This window comes from Capronia epimyces, assembly GCF_000585565.1.
Source record: "Capronia epimyces CBS 606.96 chromosome Unknown aczIQ-supercont1.2, whole genome shotgun sequence".
NCBI classification, from domain to species: domain Eukaryota; kingdom Fungi; phylum Ascomycota; class Eurotiomycetes; order Chaetothyriales; family Herpotrichiellaceae; genus Capronia; species Capronia epimyces.
In genome coordinates this window covers 2,348,635-2,368,035 of record NW_006912905.1, presented here as the reverse complement: position 1 = coordinate 2,368,035, position 19,401 = coordinate 2,348,635, and the positions used below count along the sequence as shown (strand labels likewise).

Sequence of the window (19,401 nt, the reverse complement as noted above, 5' to 3'; positions counted from 1 at the left end):
GCCCTCACCCGAGGAGCCCATGGCCAGATATAGAATCAGTGGGCAGGATTGACCACCTCTCGGCTGGATCGGCGAGGGCTTAGGCTGCCTGCCATGCCTCGTGTCATAGTATGAAGGAGCTGGTGGGAGGATAGGGGAACGTGTCCATCCTCCATACTCCCATGGTTCGGGACAATGGCCAGCGAGGTCAGGAAATGAAGATCCTCAGGTGATCACGGCGGAATCCACCCAGCAACCAGCAGCGAGGGGACAGGGGAGCATCGCTTGGGACTGTGCCTTCTGCCTTGCATGACACAGGTCAGTCATCCGGAGGCAAAAGCCGGCATTTCAAAGCGATGAGGAAATTGGAGCCACTGTCTTGCTCTAGGTAGGTACTTGATTCTCCAATCTGATATCTTGTTTCACTGGGGACGTTTGTCTGGAGGTGTGGGGGACGGGGGATGAGGGAGAGGAAATGGGGGTGAAGATGGGGGTGAGGCTGGAGAATGAGGTAGTGGTAGTGGCACTAATCATCCATCATCTGATATCTCGGTGCGACTCCGAAGGCAGGCCAGTGGAGACCGGGCCGAGCCCGATGTCTGAGAGCGGAAGGAAGGACAGGGGACGTCTCCCTATCACCTATATACTAGGTAGCTAGGTACCTGGTATGGAGTAAGGTGTACAGCATATGCCATATACATGTACGTACGTACAGACTGCACGCGACGACAGAAGACCCGGGGCCAGTCCATATCGACCACCATCATCAAAGCGACCTAGTGGTCTGAAGTCCCCATTGATTAGTGGTGCGATTGATTGCCTGGATCCCGGAGACGTGTTGTCGTATGCTATCTGAGGGTACCTAGGTAGCTGGGTTCTTGGGTGAGCATATCGATACAGCCTTTGATGATGCCGAGCATGTCCAGGTGAATTTCAAATGTCTCGCCCGCATCGCTCCAGGAGCCATTGGCGGTTTTTTCGTTCTGCTCTTGAAAGAACCCAGCGAAGCCTAGGCTATAGTGGCCCCCGTAGCTCTCGGTCCAGATGCTCACACGGTTGTCGTTCGGTTTGTACGCCGATTGTACCAAGCGTGTCGGAACGTCCTGCACGGGTTTGGGTCCATTTGCGGAGCCTATATCGCATCATCCTTATGCTCATCCTCTTCTGCTAGCCGTTGCACGAGCTTGCTTTCCGGTCTAAAATTGTCATCAAATATGAATAAAAAGGTCTGGGGATGCGAGGGCCTTATCGTGGAGATCTGACACCTCCTTTGACAGCCTTTGCTTCTTCTCCATCGCCACCTTCAATTGCCCTGACCACTTCCGCGTATAGGAAACCATCTGTGTCCATTTGGCCCGTTCCTTTAGGAATGTATGAACGTCGTCAGTAGCTTATTTCCCAGTGGACTGCTTAAATTCGGCGGCCTCGTCGGTCTCTTCAAATTTCGAGAATCTCTAAATTCGAGGCTCTTGAATCCACTCAGGTAGGACGTTAGTAGAGGTAGCAGAGCGGGTCTAAATTCGTGCAACACCGGTTAAGGTCGTTGATAAGAATGAAGGTTGTTAGATCGGTGTAAGAATAAGAGGAGGAGGAAAAAAAGAGAAGATGACGTTCTTCCTATAAACTTGGAAGCTTGGAGCTATTCAAAACAAGAAGGTGCTGGATAGCAAATCGGTGCGGAAGCAATAGTTTAAGTACCGGTTATCATCCGGCGATCGATCTCAAGCTCTGGACTTAAGGAATTATATGGTAGGAGAAGTAGTAGCTGGCAGATCGGTAGGAGAAGGAAGAGTTAAGACCAACTGCGGGCTTGTAGGCTTAGGTAGGAGGTGTAGGAGGAGATAGAATGGATCTGAGTTCGTGCAATACGAAGTCAACGGCTCGCCTCTACCAGATTGTTGTAAGTAAGCAACACAAGAAAGAGCCCTGATAGCTGTATGGTAGCATCAATTGTATCTGTATGGGGTTGGCTATCTCTGACAAGAAGGAAGCCAGGTAGGTGCCAGGTATGTCGAGAGGGAGGGCGGACTCCCTGAGCCAGCCACGTGCCGTGTCATATGACATTGACAACTAAGTTCAACAAGGGGCGTAAATCAAAGTCGCCTTCTATTGTCATGATTCGAGACTGGATGCCTGTTGACAAGAGTCACATCTTTTTCCCATCACCTACCTAGGTAATATGGGTATTTAGGGGATTGTCATGAATGACAGGGAAGCCACAGAGTGTCAAGGCTGCCAAGTACAGGGGTATTAGTACTATACTACGCAGTGGCTGCGACTCTCTACCAGGTAAAATGCGCTGGAACAGATGCAGTTCTACTGCAAATCTCGTCACCAAAAGAAAGCAATGCCACAGTGGGATGCATGATAGATCGAGAAATTTGGAACTCTAGGATACTACCAGCATCATTTGTCAATCCCAGAGACCGGAAGAATACCTAATCTCCTGGCCTGGGGCGTGACAGGATTCGACTGCTAACTGCTGAAACATTCTTCGAGCCTCAGCTCTCAATAACTACGCACCGTCCCCTCGTTTGGCATGTGAGGCAGGTTGATACCATCAGGGCTGCCGCACACTCTTTGCAGATTCCCTACTCCAGAGGTAAAGTTCCGTGGCTCCAGATATTTGGAGCACTCCTCAAGTTCTGCGGTCTCATACTGACATGCCACCACCCTGTTGCACGAGACTCTCCCTAAGGTCAACCTCGGCCAGGTCAGTTTGAATCATTCTCTGAACCGACCGCAGAAAATCCATCATTGTCCAGCGCATACGTCCCTAGGTAACGCCGAGTCTAGACTCGATGCTTCTCACTCTCTGTGTAACATGATTAGCGCGCATTACTAATTTCTCACAAGATTGCTTCAGACTTACCCAGTCTCGAATACAGCATGTACAGGGCCATTTGATTGCATTCTTGGGTTCCAGTAATGGTGACCAGTCGCTCGTTGCTGTTGTCTTGCGGCTCATTGATCTTAATAACGCTGCCACTGAGATGACGAATTTCATTGATCTTAGCGCCACCTTTGCCGATAATGGCGCCGACCATATCGTTCGGAATGAAAATTTGCTGGGTTATGGGTTGTCCAGGCATCCCATGAGCCGGCTGTGCGGGTTGCCCATGCGGACCAGGCTGGGGTGGCACTTGACCATACGGCCCCGGTTGTGGAGGGACTGCTCCGTAGCTTGGAGTACGAGGTGTTGCCGCGTAAGGTTGGGCGTATGGAGCGTAAGGTTGCTGAGCGGGACCGGGTAGTTGAGGCGCACCGTAAGGCTGGGCGGGGACGCGCTGAGGGGGGAGGGTATTGTGCCTCTTGTAGGTGTCTGGGTGGCCATATTGGCCTCCGGCAGGTTGAGGAACGTATGGCACTACTTGCATACCACCCGGGATCACTCCTGCCGGACCTCCACTCCTCGTGGCATAAGCAGACGCAGCCGGACCGCCGAATCGCTCCGTAAGCTGCTCAACCAGTGTGACAGCAACGTAATACGTGGCGATGTGCACTGCATCAGCAACCCCCAAGACCACCAATGAACGCTCGGTGGAAAGAGGCAAGCAGGAATCCGAGGCATTGAGACGAGCCCCGGACGCTTCCTGTATCTCTCGGATGCGAACGCCGGACTTTCCTATGATGGAACCAATCAAAATATGGGGGATCAGCAAGCGGAGGGGGTAAGTCTTGGACTGGGCAGTAGAGGGGGCGTCGATAGGTTCATTGTTGAGAGTACGAATAATGAGACCGAAGGCCTGTTCATGTCAGTATCACCTGCCTGAGGCGAGAAAGAACAGCACATACCTTGGAGACTGCCTCTTGGGACCCGCTCACGGTCAGAATTCGCTCCACCGCACCACGCGCATAGTCACTGACGGTACATTTTGCCCCAGAGAGTTTTCGAATCTGGGTTACGTTTTCGCCACCTTTGCCGATGCAAGTTGCGGCTTCGGCGCTTGAAATAACAGCACGAATATGGATCCAGTTGGTCTCGTCCTGTGAGGGCACTGACGGAGCGCCAGATGATGATCGCTCATTCTGTGGAACAATGTTCGGAAGCGAAGGTACTTGAGCCTCTGGGAGTGATGCCGCTGCAGTACCGTTGGTTCCTGAGGATGCGGCGACTTCGGGATGTGCGTCTGCATTTCCGTTGGTCACGGGAGCAGGCAAATCCGGCTCTTCGACAGTCTTTGCAGTCTCCGCTGAGAGAGTGTCGGCGGGTGCCGAGTCCTGGACGGTGGTGTCTTCTTTGACAAGCTTGTCAAGGGCTGGACGTTTGGCATCTGGCAGGTCAGTGGGAGCGGAGGGTGACGAAGGATCTTCCAAGGGTCGTTTTGCCGAAGACATTGCGATGTTGGAGGTGGGTGATGCGGACATGTCGCGTGTGACTTGAGGAAATCACCCACAAAGATGTTATGGGGCCAAAATCTTTATTATTGTTCTCCCAATAGATTTTTATGTACACCAGGGTGTCGAAGGAAAACTTGCTGGTGCAGAGAGGGATTCGAGAGTGTCAAACGGAGGGAGACGGTGAGAGAGGATGCTTGAGAGATTCGTGCTGGGGTTGCGTGGCGGGATTGAGACAAGCTGGATGCTCTGCAGATGCCGAAGAGTCAGGAAAGGAGGTGAGGTTTGTGAGCGGAGGTGTGAAATGGTCAACGGAGGAGTCGTAGGATGAGGAAGAGGTGAAGTTGAGTAAAGCAACGCCTCGAAGATGAACCCAATTCTCGATCCCAGCAGGCCAAGGGCGAACCAGTACTTAACTCAAACGACCAACGTCGATGAAGGAGGAAGGAGAGGAAGAAAGGTGTTGGCGCGAGATTGACTAGAGGTTTGTAGCGGTAGAATCGATGTGGAGGAAAAGGGAGTTGAGTAGTTTGACAGCCGTACGGACGCGACGAGAGGTAGCGAGGGTGTCTGCGAGATGGGAGTCAAACCTGCACGGTTTGTCAGGTGGGACGGTGAGGTGGAAACAAGCGTTGAAGAAAACGGCGATCCTCAAAAGGAGTTCAGAAGCAGTCAAGGAGCAGGCGCCAGACGGTTGATGCCACCTGGATCAAGATGCAGTCAAAGCTTCTGCCGTCGGTCGCACTCGAACTCAATCTGGCCGAAAGAGGAGGTGGACGGGAGGAGATTTTCGACGGTCAAGCAGCAAGCCCCAAATGGCACTTTGTTTAGTAGAAGCAAAAGGTGTGCCGATTGGCGGGTCGACTAATTAGTACTAGTACTAGTACTAATAGAACGTGCAAGACAGCTCGCCTCTCTACCTGTCGGCCACGTGATATGGCTCGGTCTTGCTCCGTAGAGTATGTACGGACAGTCAGTGGTACGGATACTTCTATGTACCTACTGCTAGTCCTAGCAGTATCTAATAATAACCTTCGTATGCATTGCTGCAAGCAAGGAGAAGGTCATATATCCCTAGGGCAGCTTTGGTGTCCAATCCTGTGTTTAGCTTTGTTTCATTCGTTCACATTTAGCTGATACATTTTCCCATCAAAATGGGTGGCGGGCCTCGCTTTTCCAACTCGGCACATTCAATCATTCCCGGGTCAACGGTGAGTCGTCTTGGGATCCTTGCACTACCCTCATTTCTTGGTTGCTGCACCCTTGCGTTTGTCCTCCAAAACGTCCCTCAATACACTTGCAGCTTCCTTGCGACGACGTGCCTGTGCTCGCCACCGTTCCTTGTCCTCGGTCGACAAGAGTCCCAGGCCGCCACTTTGGCTAGCTCTGAAGCTTGTTTTCGACCTCGTACTGCTGCTGAATTTGGAGTCGGGGGTGTGGTAGATACTTCGAGTACTTCCAGGGGTTGCACCATTTAATGAGTTTCTCAATCGATGCGGGGTCACAATGGCTGACTGTTCATTCGACGGGTTGCCATTGCTAAGTGTCGACGACGCCAAGGAAAGATCCATCCGCTTCAGTTTCGCCTCCAGAACATCGATATCTGCACTCTTTTGCTCGGCCATTGACATCATCTTTGCCACTGTCTTTGTTACCGCTTCCACAGTAGGCTTCTTCTGCGAGGATGTTCTACCAAGAATGCTGGACCGTCGACCAGACGTAGTCGCAGGCGTGGACTGGACTATTTTGGCCCGTAGAACCGAAATGGCGTCTTCGATCTCTATAAGCTTGGTCTGAACCAAGTTATAAGTCTTGCGGAGGTCATGCTGGATCGATGACTGTTCGGCGGAAAGCGGAGCTGTGATGATACCGTCTTTTGCAGCTAGGGCGTTAACTGTTTTCCGGATGGACGTAAGTTTTGTCCTCAGCTCGAATAGATCACAGCCAAGAAGAGTCTGGCATTGTTGGACCTTCTCGCCAAAGTCTTCAACGTTGCTCTCGGCGAGCAATTCGGAGAGAACAGATTGACCTTCATGCAATCTCGCAATGTCGCTTAAAAACCACTCATCGTTGAGGGCATCCATTGGTGTCTCCGATCTGAGCACCGATGGCCATGATTGATTGGTCGCTTCAGGTTGTTGATACCGCATAAATGCCGACAGGGAGCGGCAATTGATCCCTAGTGTGTAGACCATGGAATTGATGTCCGCGTAGAGTCTTTCAATCTGGGCAGGTATTCCAGTCTTCTTGGTCTCTTCTGCCGGCCTGGGCTGATAGGTGATGAAGTCGTCTAGCGACTGGGTGGGTGAGACAGGCCGCTCGAGTTCCTGGCGGAGAAGCTCGTCTTCGTCATCCTCGAGTGGCTCGAGCTGCTTGGCTTCTGCCTCAGCCTTCTGCCGAGCGACCGCTTCTCGTCGAGCTTTCTCTTTCAAGGCTTCTTCTTCTCTTGTCCTAGCTGCCTGGGCAGCTAGCGAAGACGTTTGATACTCCGCTTTTCGTTGATCGACGATGGACCGAGGATTCGCTGGCGCACTGACGGATCTAGATGCATCTAGTCGGAGGCGTTCTGCAGGGACATTTCTTACTGGACTTGGTGATCGCGGGCTTTCGTGTGGCTTCGGAGGAGCAAAGACAGGTCCTGTGCCAACTTCACCGAACAATGGTCGGGATGGCTTTTGTGAGATAGCCGTTGAGGATATTTTCGTGAAGAGGCCGCCTGTCGGGCTCGTTTCCGTACTTCTGTCGCCACTCTTGAATGAGCTTTCGGGAGAAGTTTGCAGATCTTCATGCTGATCTTCCGTGGCGTCTCCCCCTTCGGTTATGTCTCCTGTGACTTCTTCGCCGCTGTCGTCAACATCTGAACTGAATTCATCCTCCTCGTCCTCTTCCGGCTCAACCTCATCTTCACTGGGGAGCTGTTGAAGCGGCTCTTCGTCATGACTTGCTTTGGGCGTAGGAAGGAAGTCTGGGGGTAGGGGTGCGTCGTCTAGAGGGCTCCTCGATACAGTAGGTGAGGCTGGGGTATCCGCAGACGAGTATCGTGGTTTGCTGACCGGATCGGGGGGAAGAGGCGCCTCTGGAATATTGTTCAGATCAACAGACTCGGTGTCACTGGGAGGCTCTTCCTTGATCTTCGATGTTTCGGGAAGGGTTCCAAAAGTGCTAGCTGGTTCACTCTTGTGCACCGCTGCGGGAGTCTCATCTTTGGCTGTTTTGGTACCAAATAGGGCCATGTGCGAAGGATCAGGGGTCTCCTTAGGAGTGGTAGAGGCCACACCACCGAACGACCACCCAGGTGTAGTTGTTTGAGGCTGTGGAGTTGTGGACGATTGACCAAATAAGTTCGAAACAGGTGGGGCAGGAGTAGCTTTGGATTGAGTCCACGTCGAAGGAGGAGTTACGAGGGTCTGCGGAATTTTGGGCGCATTCTGTGATGCAATCCCTTGGAAGGGGGGAGCATTCTGAGCTTTATCGGAATCGGCTTCACCGACCTGGCTCTCGTCCATTTCGGCTTCCTTGTCATGGGTCGGCGAGAGGGTTTTCTGCGGTTCGCCCAACATGTCATCTAAAGAGCCACCGAAACCAAAACCACCGGGTTCGTTGGGTGCGGTTAAGTCTTCTTTCGCACTGCCATCGCTCTGAAATGATGATGGTAGTTTGAATGAATCATTGCTGCCAAAAATGCTTTGTCCACCGGTGGGTTTGGCTGACGCAAACGGGGAGGCACTAGCCTTGTCCTTGCCAAAAGTGCTGCCAGATGGCTGTCCAAAAATGCTCGTCCCAGAGGCTGCGGCGAAGGGGCTCTGAGTGGATTGGCCTGCCTTGCTTCCTGCAAACGAGGAAAATCCACCTTCCTTGGAAAAGGAGGCAAAGCCAGAGTTGCTTGAGCCACCCGCTGCAGTTGCGAAAGGGCTGGAAGTTGAGGCGGTCCCAAACGGAGACGGTTGTCCAAAAGCGGGCTGTGAGCCAATCGTGGAGGGCTGTCCGAAAGGTGTAGGTCGACTTCCGAGAGCGCTGGTCGAGCCGAAAGCTGTGGTCGCTCGGCTACTGATAGGAGTTGACGAGCCAAAAGCCGGCTTTCCGAAAGCTGAGCCCTCTGCCGACGTGCTCATAGTAGAACCGAAGCCAGCAGTAGCCCAAGATGGCTTGTCAGCAGTAGTGGAAGAAGTTCCAAAGGGTTTGTTACTAGGGGCTCCAAAACCAGACATTGTAGGCTTCGCAAAAGGACTGACACTGCTGGTTTGACCGAACGCGCTGGTAGAAGGTGCAGGAGACGGTGACTGAGACTCAGAGGGTAGTGTTGGAAGTTCTGTTGCGGCTTGCACGGATCTTAGGCCGGGATATGTCGTCTTTTCGCGAATAGAGTCATTGTAGATAATCCACCAGGCTACCAGGACACCTTCGCTGTTCAATATCACAAGGCCAGGGACAGGCCCTGCAGTCTCCAGTAGCTCCGCATCCGCCGGAATTGGATTTGGGACCTTCTCAGTACTTGATAAATCTAGCGACATACCAATGGGAGAGGTGTCTTGCATTTCCGACGAAAGGGGAAGCTGGGCCCGTCGAGTGTCGTCCTCGATTGTGGTGAACGTGAACGTCGAAGTCACCGGATCCTCCCTCGACAACGGCGTTTGCGTCTTCGAGATGAGACCGACATCCGTGGATGTTGTGGCCGTGACAACCAACAAATCCTGCACGTGTGGAGGAAATTTTCTAAGTCTTGATATGAAATGCGAGGATGGTAGTCGTTCGACCCCGAATGGTGGCAGAACTTCGGGTAGCCTCTGAAAGATGTAAACTGTTGGTTTCGGTTCCCGGTTGACGACGTAATATTCGGAAGGCAGAATACCATTACCAGTATCATTTGGCGTGTAGATGATGAAGAATATATCGTTCTCGAGCCAGGAAATCCCGGAAACATGTACTTCACTTGCAACAGAAGTCGACTTTGGGATCTGCGCAACAACGGTGCCATCTGGCTTCATCTGAATGGCAGTCCCATCCGCCATGCCAGCAACGAGTTGTTTGCCTTTGTTGCTCCATGATAGACAGCTTGCTCCACTCTTAAGAACGGTACCATTGATCCCAGAGACCATGCTCCCTGCCTTTAAATCCAGGATCATCAGATCCCCGTTTCCAGTGATAATGGCAAAAAACTCGGCAGACTCAGGCGCTGGATTCGGTACTAATGCTCGCAGACTCTGCCCGTTCGTGGATATTCGTACAGCGGGCTCCAGCTGGCCCTGCTGGATCTTGTCAACCGGAAATGCCAGAATCTCTCCTCCTGTTTCCGCAGCCACGACCAAGACACTTTCGTCAGCGGAGAAGGCAAGGTGAGTTATCCGAGGCACTGCAATCTTGATCTCAGGTGTGAAGGGTCGAACGGTTTCGTCAGCTGATGGTGCTGACGAGCGGAAGGAGTCTCTGATTTTGGCTGTAGAGGTGATGTAAAGAGCGTCCGGACCGGCAGCTGCTAGGAGCCCTTTGGCTGATGCGATGGCGAGAAGGGAAGAGGAGGGAGGAGGCAAGGCATCTGAAGGCCAGGGGGTAGGGAGAAGTCGAACTTTTGCCTCGCCATTGAGCGCAGCGAACCCCAACTCGTTTGTCTGGATCTCTCGTAATTCCGGCCCATCCTTCACACTGACACCCTGCGTCGCATTTGCCCCTAAGCCGAACCCCGAGGCGCTGGACGCCATATTTGAGAAGCTGAATGCCATCCTCAACCTTGGTAGCTCAGTTGAAATCGATCTTCTCACATCGACGGGGGAGCTACTGAACGAGACATGCGGGTTTGACAGGGCACGCGTGGGTGTGGAAAAGGTAAAGGAGCGACGAGGGAGTGCCGTTGGCCTCCAGAGAGAGGGTGCACGCTTGTGGTCAGCAATCTTGAGAGCTGAGCATCGGGGAATAGCCGTCTGCGGTCTAGGCGACTAGAAAGGGTGGTGTGTGGTGGGCGGTTTGGAAGACAGATTGGTATTGTTTGGCAGGCAGTATAGTTGTTACAAGCCCTGGAATCTTTTTGCGCGACTCCCGCTGCTTGAACAAGACGCGCCGACAAGTCATACAAAGTTGCCACGGCGAAGCATAAGGAACCGTAGCGCAGAACGGAGTACGGAGTACAGGTTGGCATTTAATCCCCGAACCGCAGCCTTAGCGAGTCTATCACTCAACTGCCTCGCTTCTTCGTCTTGACTCTCCTGTGGCCGATCAAACCCAGGGCGCAAGGGCTGGCTGAATCTAGCACTGCTGTACGGAGTACTCGACACCAGGCTACACAGCCTTTCGTCTATCATTACGAGCAGCCCTCGAGACATGATATGCTTCAGGTTGTAGTCGCGTTGGTTGAATGACTCAACAGTTGATAGACTGCTTGATTTCGCCTTTTATTATTGCGCTCTTCTATCTATTTTTTCTTCTCATGGCTGGAACTCCTCAAAGGGTCGAACGAGCAGTCCAGCGCGGGCGAGGTGCTCCTTTACTTGGGCAACAGTGTATTCACCTCGGTGGAACTATAGCAGAAATACGATAGGGGTCAGCGTCAGCCTGAGAAGTTTTGTGCAAGAAATTCGCACGGCGACCAGGAGATTGAGAAGTTGAACAACAAAGAGGATGTTGCAGAAACCGGATAGAGAACGGGTATGTATGATATGTCGAAAACCGGAATGGAGGTCTTCGAAGAGGAGGAAATGAAAGGGGCATTAGGTACACAAAGAGCGGGACGTTTGAACTTACCATTCCTGCCCCTAAAGCGGCATCCACATCGGTTTTTCTGAACACCTCCTCGAAATGAGAGGGGTTTCCGGCACCGGAGCTGGCAATGACGGGCACACTGACCGCGCTCTTGACCAGGCCGATCAGTTCGAGATCGTATCCATTGTTCTGGCCGTCACGGTCAATGGCGTTCAGCAAAATCTCGCCGGCGCCCATGGCCTCCACGGCGGTGACAAGCTGAACAACGTCAAGATCGCGGGTTTCGCGACCACCCTTGATGGTACATGCGAACCAGACGAACTCACGGCCCTGGGCATCGGGGACGGCGGTGCGGACGGTGTGGTGCGCGGTCTCGGACGGCGAGGAGACGTACACACGCTTCGGATCGACGCTCACGACCACGGCTTGCCCGCCATACGCTGCCGAGATGGTCTCGATCCCTGTCTTGCCGGACAGCCGCTTGCCCGAGGCATAGTACTCTTCTGCGGCGAGGACGGCGTCGCTGCCAATCGACACCTTGTCGGCGCCGCTAGCAAAATACAGCTTTGCCACGTCCAGCGCCGAGATGGCCTTGTTCGTCGCCGGGTCCACCATGTCACGGATCCCACCGCCAATGGTCAACGGCACAAACACCGTCTCGCTAGTGCGCCGTAGGATCTCGAGCATAGGAAGATCCGCCACAGGGCAGTCGCGGAATGACGTGATGTTGAGAAATGTCACCTCGTCTGCGCCCTGTGTATAATACCGCTTGGCCATCTCAACCGGCTTACCTAGGTTGCGCACCTGCGAGCCCGCGGCTTTCTCTCGCACGTCGTACTGGTCGCCTTTGGTGACGACCAGGTCGCCGGAGTCGTTGGCTCGGACATCCAGGCACGCGATAATGCGCCGTGTCAGACCGTTGGCGCCGTTGTCCAGAGTAGGGAGGGCGTCATTGACCTCTGATACTGACACCACTGGTGAGGACCCCGTGGCTGTAGATTCCGACCATACTCGGCCTTCAAGGAAGGCCTTGATTACTCTCAGACCGGCGGCACCGGATTTCTCAGGGTGGAATTGTGTGCCTAGAACATTACCCCGGCCGACCGCCCCTACATACGTCTGGTCCCCGTACGTGGCTGTCGCGACTGTCCAGCCTTGCTTCTCCAACTCCCCGGGTGTGTAAGGGACAAAGTAGCTGTGTACGTAGTAGTACTTACTGGTGGGATTGAGGCCATAAAAGCTTTTCCCAGTCGCTGAAAGGTCCCTGGACGAAGTAGATGGCGATTGCTGGTGGAGTGTAGAAGCATCGTTCCATCCTATGCATGGTACTGACTTTCGTGATCCATCGTTGTTCTTGGGACTGAAGCGGCGGAGAGACGTCGGAATCAGCCCCAGCCCTGGCACCGATGGAGCTTCTTCGGAGCCGGTAAAGAGTGCTTGCAGGCCCACACAGATGCCGAAGAAAGGTTTGCCTGAGGCGATATGCTCGTGGATGGCGGGGAGATAACCCGCTGACGATAGAGAGCTGAGACAGTGCCCGAAGTGGCCGACGCCTGGTAGAATGATTTTCTGGACTTTGTCAGACAGGGAAAGCGACGAAACGAAAAATTGTGGAACTAAGAGTTCAAGTAGGAGGAGGAGAAGGCTGAGGTATACAATGTCGGGGAACGAAGACAGGTGAATACAACGCAGCTGGCCGTCCTTATTCTTCAACAGCACAGAAGCACGCCAATTCAAAAGATCCGAAGGCCTCGTTCTGCTTCCGAATGAACAACGATCACAATCCAACTCGAGCTTACATCTGCATTCTTCACATCCTCGGGACTCCTGATCCATTCAACTTCATACCCGCACTTCTCAATGGCGTTGACCAGGGATCGGATGTTCCCCGCCACGTAATCAACAAGGTGGACTTTGGGCATATCGGCGGGTGGAAAACCTCGATGGGCGAGCGCGGAAGGTTAGTGGCGTAGACTCGCTCCTTCAGGGTACGTTCATATTCGCAATGTTGGTGGATGAATTATCGGATGCCCTGTAGGGCTGTGCTGGCCACAGTAGTTCGCCTGCGTTGTAGGTATGCTCGTCGCTGTATCCGTTGGGGATGAGGCTGTGAAACAGCAGCTGCCACAATTTTTTGATTTGGAGTTTTTGAAGCCGCATTGGACAATGACTCACCGCCTTAGGCTTAGGGTGGGTGCCAGAATTAAAGGCGGTTTATCTAAGTGCGACTTCGATGGGATTTAGGAAACCTCCAGCTCTACCGGATAATTATCTTTCTAAGACACTAGATATACTCTACGGCCTTCCTCGAGTAACCTCCTATACCTATTATATAAATTCGATATCTACGGACTAGAGATAGTAATAGGTAGGACCGCCTTGTAACCCGCCATATATTTTGGCACCTAGCCTTAGGCCTTAGGGTGGGTGTCAAAATTGAATGCGCTTTATCCGTTCGCACCCTTCTACGGAGTACTTCTACACTTTCTGTCTAACGCTAAGTTTCTTCCTAGAATATATACTTAGGGGATATTATAGAGAATGTCTAGAGCTATCACTATAGTGAAGATAAAGTATATTGAGTAAAAGCTATTGAAGTTATAAGAGATTTAAAATAGGGCACAGCGGATAAAGCGCATTCAATTCTGACACCCACCCTAAGCCTTCCGATTGGCTGCAAACCCACCACGGCCAATGTCGCCCTCCTTCATACCTACAACCTGAACAATGCGAGACCCGACGACCACGTAGCCGTCAGACTGACGGTCCAAGACTGAAAAAGAACGTATTGTTGCTGTTAAGCATTAGGTACGTGATGAACCATGCATCCCGCCGACCTCCTACACAACGTAACCTCAAAGCCAGTTTCATCCAACCCAGGCCAAGTCTATCATCCTATTATACATTTCAGAGTCCCAAACCTCCAGAACATTTCACCTCGTGTACTCAGAAAGTCATCCTAGATATACAAGACACGCATCTACTGCGTGGCAGCTCGAATGGCCTGTAGCAGCAGCGCAAATATCAGACCTCTCGCCACGGGTTCGAGCTGAAGACAATCGAAGACCTTGCCTAGAGCCTCACCACTGGCAGCCGCGCCCATCACGCTAGTCAGAGCTTGTGGCATACCTCGCTCGACTAGCAACTTGCGCGCCTTCACCCGGAGGTTCTCCTTCTCTTCCGGTGTCATTTCCTTCGACCACTTGGCCCGCTCTTCCTCGGTCGGCAACACGTTTTCTCGTAGCTTGTTAATGTGACTTGCCCGGCCTTTGTCGGAGAAATTCGCCACAATCAGGCTCTCCTGGAGTAGCGACCGGATCAATTCCAACTGAGGATTGTTGGGTCGCAGAAGGAACGTTCTGGCGGCTCCCAGGAGAGACAATCGGATTGACCATGCCCCAGAGAGCGAGTATAGTTCGGTTAGAACAGCAAAGAACAACTCAATCAAAATCCGGGTCTCTTCTTCAGAAATCGGAACGTCATTTTTAGCTCTTCTAGGTGGTAGTTTTGCGGCGCTCGAGGAGGGAGTGTCTGTCCCTCCCAGCTTGACTGCCAAAGCCGGGGTTGATGGAATGGCTACAACCGTCTCTTGTCGAGGTCGAGGAGGAGTTTCGGGCTTCGGCAGCGTGATCGGCTGATAATCATCAGAGATTACACTCGGAAGCGGCGGCATTGATATCATCTCCTCTGACTGACGGGCTGCTTCGTCTATACTGGATGACGTCCGTGATTCCTGTCCATGAACCGAAGGACTTTGGTTAGGTCTGCTTGGAAGAGGCGGTGGCTTGAGATCGAAGCTCTCAGTGCTCTGCCTGGGCAACTCTTGACTCTGGCGAAAGCTTGGTGTGCTTGACGCTGTATTCGTCCTTGACAGTTGCTGCGACGGACGGGATGGCGTCAATTTTTTCGGCCCACCCGCAACACCGGTCGCCACGGCACCAAAAACACCTTGGACTCCTCCAAGCACTGCCTTGCCACCACCAGCGATATTCTTCCCGCCCTGACCGAGGACGTTGATGAAATTCTTACCCACATTCTCCAATGCAGCACCGCCCTGGACTAGGACATTTTTGGTTTGTGCCGGCGCCTTCTGAAGGCCAGTCTCCTTGTCCAGGAACTTCTTCATCACCTCGGTCTCCGCCAGCGGTTCAAACCTAAGGCAGAACCGCAGATAACCCTCTAAGTTCTGCAACAATGATGCACTTGTCTGTCCCTTCCAGCTGGGTAGGGCGGGATATCTCTGTCCAAACTCTGGAACGCCCGAGAGTCGAGCGATCGTGGTCATGGTCTGATGGAGAGGTTCAAAGTCAGCATATCTCCGAGTGACCATCCACCCAGGGTACCGCTGCGAAGCTGGCTCAATTTGTAGCAAGTACTCGCTGTTGGGCTTTTGCCTGAGGGTAGCTTTGTCGTTACCGTCGCCAAGATCGATGATTGTCAAGGAAGCGTTATGTAATGTCAATGGAACGGCGACCATCGCCTCCACAGGAGCCGGAGCACTCAACACGGGCCGTGGTGGTGTTAGGACAGACTCTGGCAGCTGATCAAAGCTTGTGAAGGAAGCGGACTCTTTATTCGGACTCGGATTCGCAGAATGGATTGCGTTGCCATCAATGTCAAATATCAGGGAGGAATCCAAGGACGGGCCCCCATGTCTGTTCCGATCGCTATCCGACGAGGTAGGCGTAGCCAATCCTGCGTCCGTTGTGGCCACAGATCCAGTCTCCTCAAGCTCACTCGGAAGCAACCCGCGTTTCCGCCTGGCTTCATCTTCCGCAATCATCTCGTTGAGTCTCTGCGCCTCTCGCATGGCTTCTTGCATTGCCTCTTCGGCTCTGCTGATTCGTCTGATATGACCTTTTTGGGAAACGGCATCGGCCTTCGCATCCGAGATGGCCCCGCTCATGTCTTCGACTCCGGCATCGATTGCATTCATGATTTCTGGCTCTCCATCCTGCAACAAGTAGACAATCCACCCATTGATCCATTCCGGCTTGGAACAAGTGTCGACAGTGGTCTCGAGCACGAGACCTGCCAAGATCTCACGTAAAAAAGTTCTGACGGGAGGACAATTGTAAGACTTTGAGTCAAGAAAGTTCTGGAGGATATCATCAGCCACAAGGTTGAGTTTGCGTGTCTGTTGGTCTCTGCTCAGCACGTTGGCCAGATTGCTCTCTGGTTGAAACTGCAGGTATGTGTTGATGGCTGTCTCGGCATCCTGGTACTGTGAAGCCTTCAATGCGTTGCCCAATTCATTCAAGAAGACGATCACAATAGAGGTCGAGTTCGAGAGAAAATCCAGGAAAGGATCGGCCGGCCGTTTCCGTGAGAGATGGTTTGAGAGGGAGACAATGAAACTCGTCAAAGTCTGGCTACAACTGGCAGGGAAGTGTCGGTCTTTCGGAAGCAATGGACTGTACCACCAAGTCACATAGTTTCGTATAACAGCGTCTGTCAAGCTTGCCAGTGCCTCTCTTGTCTCGGGCTCGAACCCGGAATAGTCCGAAGCCGTAGAGGCCCCTTGGACCTCAACTTCAGCCTCGTCGACGACTACCTGGTCTTCCTTATCTTTTCGATTCTTGTCCCGCCATCCCAAAACCCGGTGTGCCACTTCTATCCCCAGCTCTTTTCTCCGGCGGTTGCTCTCGCGCTTTTCTGTGTTGGACTCTCCGCCGTACTGACTTTCCCAAGTGGCATGGAGGACGATGCCCCCAACCGCGCCGATCAGAACGAGGCCAACGCGTCCAAGAACAAGATAAGTGGAGGTACCTAGGCCTATCGCGCAGGCTCCCAAAGTCTCGTTGCTCGCATTGGCGAAGAATCTGAGGGTTGCGTCTATCGCTGCGGACGCTGTGAGTGGGGTTGTAGTTGTTGTTGACGGAGTTGGCTTTGGTAGGCTTTCCGATTCTGTTTTGGGGGGTTCGGACCGACCGACGTTGTCATGGTGTTCTTCCATCATCGTCATGGCTCATGGTCGCTCCAGCCAGCTGCTCACCCAAGAGCGACTTGTTCAGGGATTTGAATGTCTCTGGAGATCAGAGAGGGGGCTGCATAAGCAGTCCTCATTCGCGTTCAGCCGAACGGACAGCCCGTAAGAGTGCTTGCGTCTCTTTTCAAACAAGGATAGCGCTGCTGTAAGAAATAGGGGCGCTAGTCAACTTACGGCACCACTTGAAACAGCGCCTTGTCGGGCCACATACCTAGCCAGATCGAGTCTGAGTTTGTTCATACAAGACCAGCCTGCAAGAACACAGAATGGTGATATAGCCTATCGAAACAATAGAGAATTATTCAAATGTCGACTCTGCGATGAGAGTTCTTGATTGTTTTATTTGGCGGAGAGTCCTCGATAAGGCTGACGACTAGTACAGACCCTGGCGACGGCATGAACCGACAGGGGCTGCACACCGCCTACTGTAAAACGTCAGGCCAGACCGCCTTACCTACTGTAAGTGACCGGCAGAATTCGATATTTGGTGGAACTGGTTCAGAAAAAGTTTCGGACGGCTCCAAACCCGACAGGAACTTCCACTTTACATATTATAATACTGAATTGGATTACGGGCTTCGAAATTGGACGTCCTGACCATACCTCGTCGATACGATGGCGACCGAAATTTGTTCGAGCTGCCACGAGCCGCTCCTCATTGACTTCGAGCCGGATAGCGATATCGAAGACAGCAAGGCAGTTGCGCAGTTGCAAAGCGTGCCTGATGACGTGGAGTTAAGTTGCGGATGTCATTATCACTGGTAAGATTAGCTAGAGAGTAATGCAGGCTTTTAATCAAAAAGAAGCTAAAAACAATTGTTCTTGTCAGGGAATGCTTTCTAGATGCATACACGATCACCCAATGTCCCAATTGCTCCAAAGAAATCTCTTCACTCTCTCCGAGCCAAACTCAACAAGTCCTAGTAACTCTGAGAAACGAAGGAGGTGTGCAGGAAGGGTACGATATTCTCCCTGCTGCTACGGAAGAGGCATATCTGCGGGCATACCCCGAAGAACGCAAAGGGCATGCATTCCTAGAATTCTGTCGGGAAGGCGACATCGACGCCATTATTCACATGATCAAGGACGATGATGAGGACCAGGAGGAGGACGAGCAGGAAGATGAGCACACTGATCTACTGAGGTACCGTGGCACATTCGAGGGCATTGAAGGCTCGGGGCTCCATGTTGCCATCCGCTACCAGCAGCAGGAGGTGGCATGGCTCCTCCTCGCGCTCGGATCACAGCTCGAGTGGGACAAGTTCCCTGCTGCTGTCCTTGAAGCGATGCCAGGGATGGGCTTGCGCAAAGAAGAGAGGAATGGTGAGCCAGATATCCGGACGCTGGAAGACAGTGAAGGGCGAACACCGGCGGCACTTGCGCTGGAGCTGGGAGGTGTCTGGGGAGAATGGCTCCGTGAAGGCCGATTGAGTCCCTGACTGTAGTATGATCAGGCCAGTTCCTTTGACATTGGCTTGCTGTTGTGTATTCTATCTTTTGTCTCATACCATAATTCTCTATGCAACCAAGAAGTACAGAGTTGCCAGAGATCTAAAGCAGAGGTGTGAATTTGTTCTCCGGTATCCGAGTGAATCATAGCACCATGGTGGTGTTTCATGCCTGATGCAAAGAAGATGCCGGGTTCTGGAAGGCCACATGGCCTGTCTTCCATAAGTGCGCGCAGAAAAAGAGGATATGGTAGATGGTAGGATGTTTAGCTGGTAGCATCCACGCTTCCCAGTTGTGGAAGGTCTCCAAGCAACTACCTGGAAATTCATGCCTTCTTGTCCGGCTGATCGCGCAGAATGTACTTGGTATGGGTGCCGTGCGCGACGATAGTCTTGTCCTCCCCTTCCCCCTTGTAGATTGTCACAGTAGTGAAGGCGAGGTTTCTGCCCACCTTGTTCACATTGCCCTCGATGGTCAATACATCGCCCAGTTTTGCGGATGAGGCGTACGACACGTGGATGTCCGTGCTTACTCCTGTTTTCTCGAGACCTGTACTTGCAATGGCCATTCCACCTGCCCAATCGACAATTGTCGCTGAGACAGAACCGTGAAGCCCGCCCTTGGAGTTCAGGTGATGGGAGTTAACATGCAGCGTAGCCACCATAGAGCCATTCGTTGCGTTAACAAGGACAATGTCTGAGAAGAAGAAGTTGTAGATGGGAGAGTTTTGGGAAATGCGTGCCCAGCAGTCCTGAACGCTCTCAAGGGCCGTTTTACTGGAGCCCATTTTGAAGTACAAGGCCTTACGATCAATCCAAGGGAAATTCAAGGACAACCATGTGCTTGCAAAATAGCAGGTGTGTTGCTGTTTGTCTCTACTCTCCAACTTGAAGGTTGTTGAGAGGTGAAGAAACTGAAGAGAAATCTAGCTTGCAAATCTCCGCACACCGCCTTTT

General features: G+C 52.6%; 6 protein-coding genes across 6 annotated transcripts; 1 reads left to right on the top strand and 5 right to left on the bottom strand.

Annotated features, from left to right (window-relative positions):
- Positions 1 to 2,771: 2,771 nt before the first annotated feature.
- Positions 2,772 to 4,347, bottom strand: A1O3_02660 (uncharacterized protein; the record flags this gene model as incomplete). The annotated part of the gene is made up of 3 exons (XM_007732800.1): positions 2,772 to 2,794; positions 2,852 to 3,725; positions 3,775 to 4,347. The coding sequence occupies 3 exons, from the start codon at positions 4,345 to 4,347 to the stop codon at positions 2,772 to 2,774; spliced, it is 1,470 nt and encodes a 489-aa protein (XP_007730990.1).
- A 1,211-nt stretch (positions 4,348 to 5,558) lies between these two features.
- On the bottom strand, positions 5,559 to 10,013 carry A1O3_02659 (uncharacterized protein; the record flags this gene model as incomplete). Its single annotated transcript, XM_007732799.1, has 1 exon — positions 5,559 to 10,013. One exon carries the CDS (start codon positions 10,011 to 10,013, stop codon positions 5,559 to 5,561), a length of 4,455 nt encoding a protein of 1,484 aa, XP_007730989.1.
- A 720-nt stretch (positions 10,014 to 10,733) lies between these two features.
- Positions 10,734 to 12,929, bottom strand: A1O3_02658 (imidazole glycerol phosphate synthase hisHF; the record flags this gene model as incomplete). Its single annotated transcript, XM_007732798.1, has 3 exons — positions 10,734 to 10,826; positions 11,050 to 12,576; positions 12,807 to 12,929. 3 exons carry the CDS (start codon positions 12,927 to 12,929, stop codon positions 10,734 to 10,736), a joined length of 1,743 nt encoding a protein of 580 aa, XP_007730988.1.
- Positions 12,930 to 13,987: 1,058 nt separating this feature from the next.
- A1O3_02657 (uncharacterized protein) lies at positions 13,988 to 16,972 on the bottom strand (the record flags this gene model as incomplete). The annotated part of the gene is made up of 1 exon (XM_007732797.1): positions 13,988 to 16,972. The coding sequence occupies one exon, from the start codon at positions 16,970 to 16,972 to the stop codon at positions 13,988 to 13,990; it is 2,985 nt and encodes a 994-aa protein (XP_007730987.1).
- Positions 16,973 to 17,611: 639 nt separating this feature from the next.
- A1O3_02656 (uncharacterized protein) lies at positions 17,612 to 18,435 on the top strand (the record flags this gene model as incomplete). The annotated part of the gene is made up of 2 exons (XM_007732796.1): positions 17,612 to 17,757; positions 17,826 to 18,435. The coding sequence occupies 2 exons, from the start codon at positions 17,612 to 17,614 to the stop codon at positions 18,433 to 18,435; spliced, it is 756 nt and encodes a 251-aa protein (XP_007730986.1).
- A 335-nt stretch (positions 18,436 to 18,770) lies between these two features.
- On the bottom strand, positions 18,771 to 19,232 carry A1O3_02655 (uncharacterized protein; the record flags this gene model as incomplete). The annotated part of the gene is made up of 1 exon (XM_007732795.1): positions 18,771 to 19,232. The coding sequence occupies one exon, from the start codon at positions 19,230 to 19,232 to the stop codon at positions 18,771 to 18,773; it is 462 nt and encodes a 153-aa protein (XP_007730985.1).
- Positions 19,233 to 19,401: the final 169 nt, after the last annotated feature.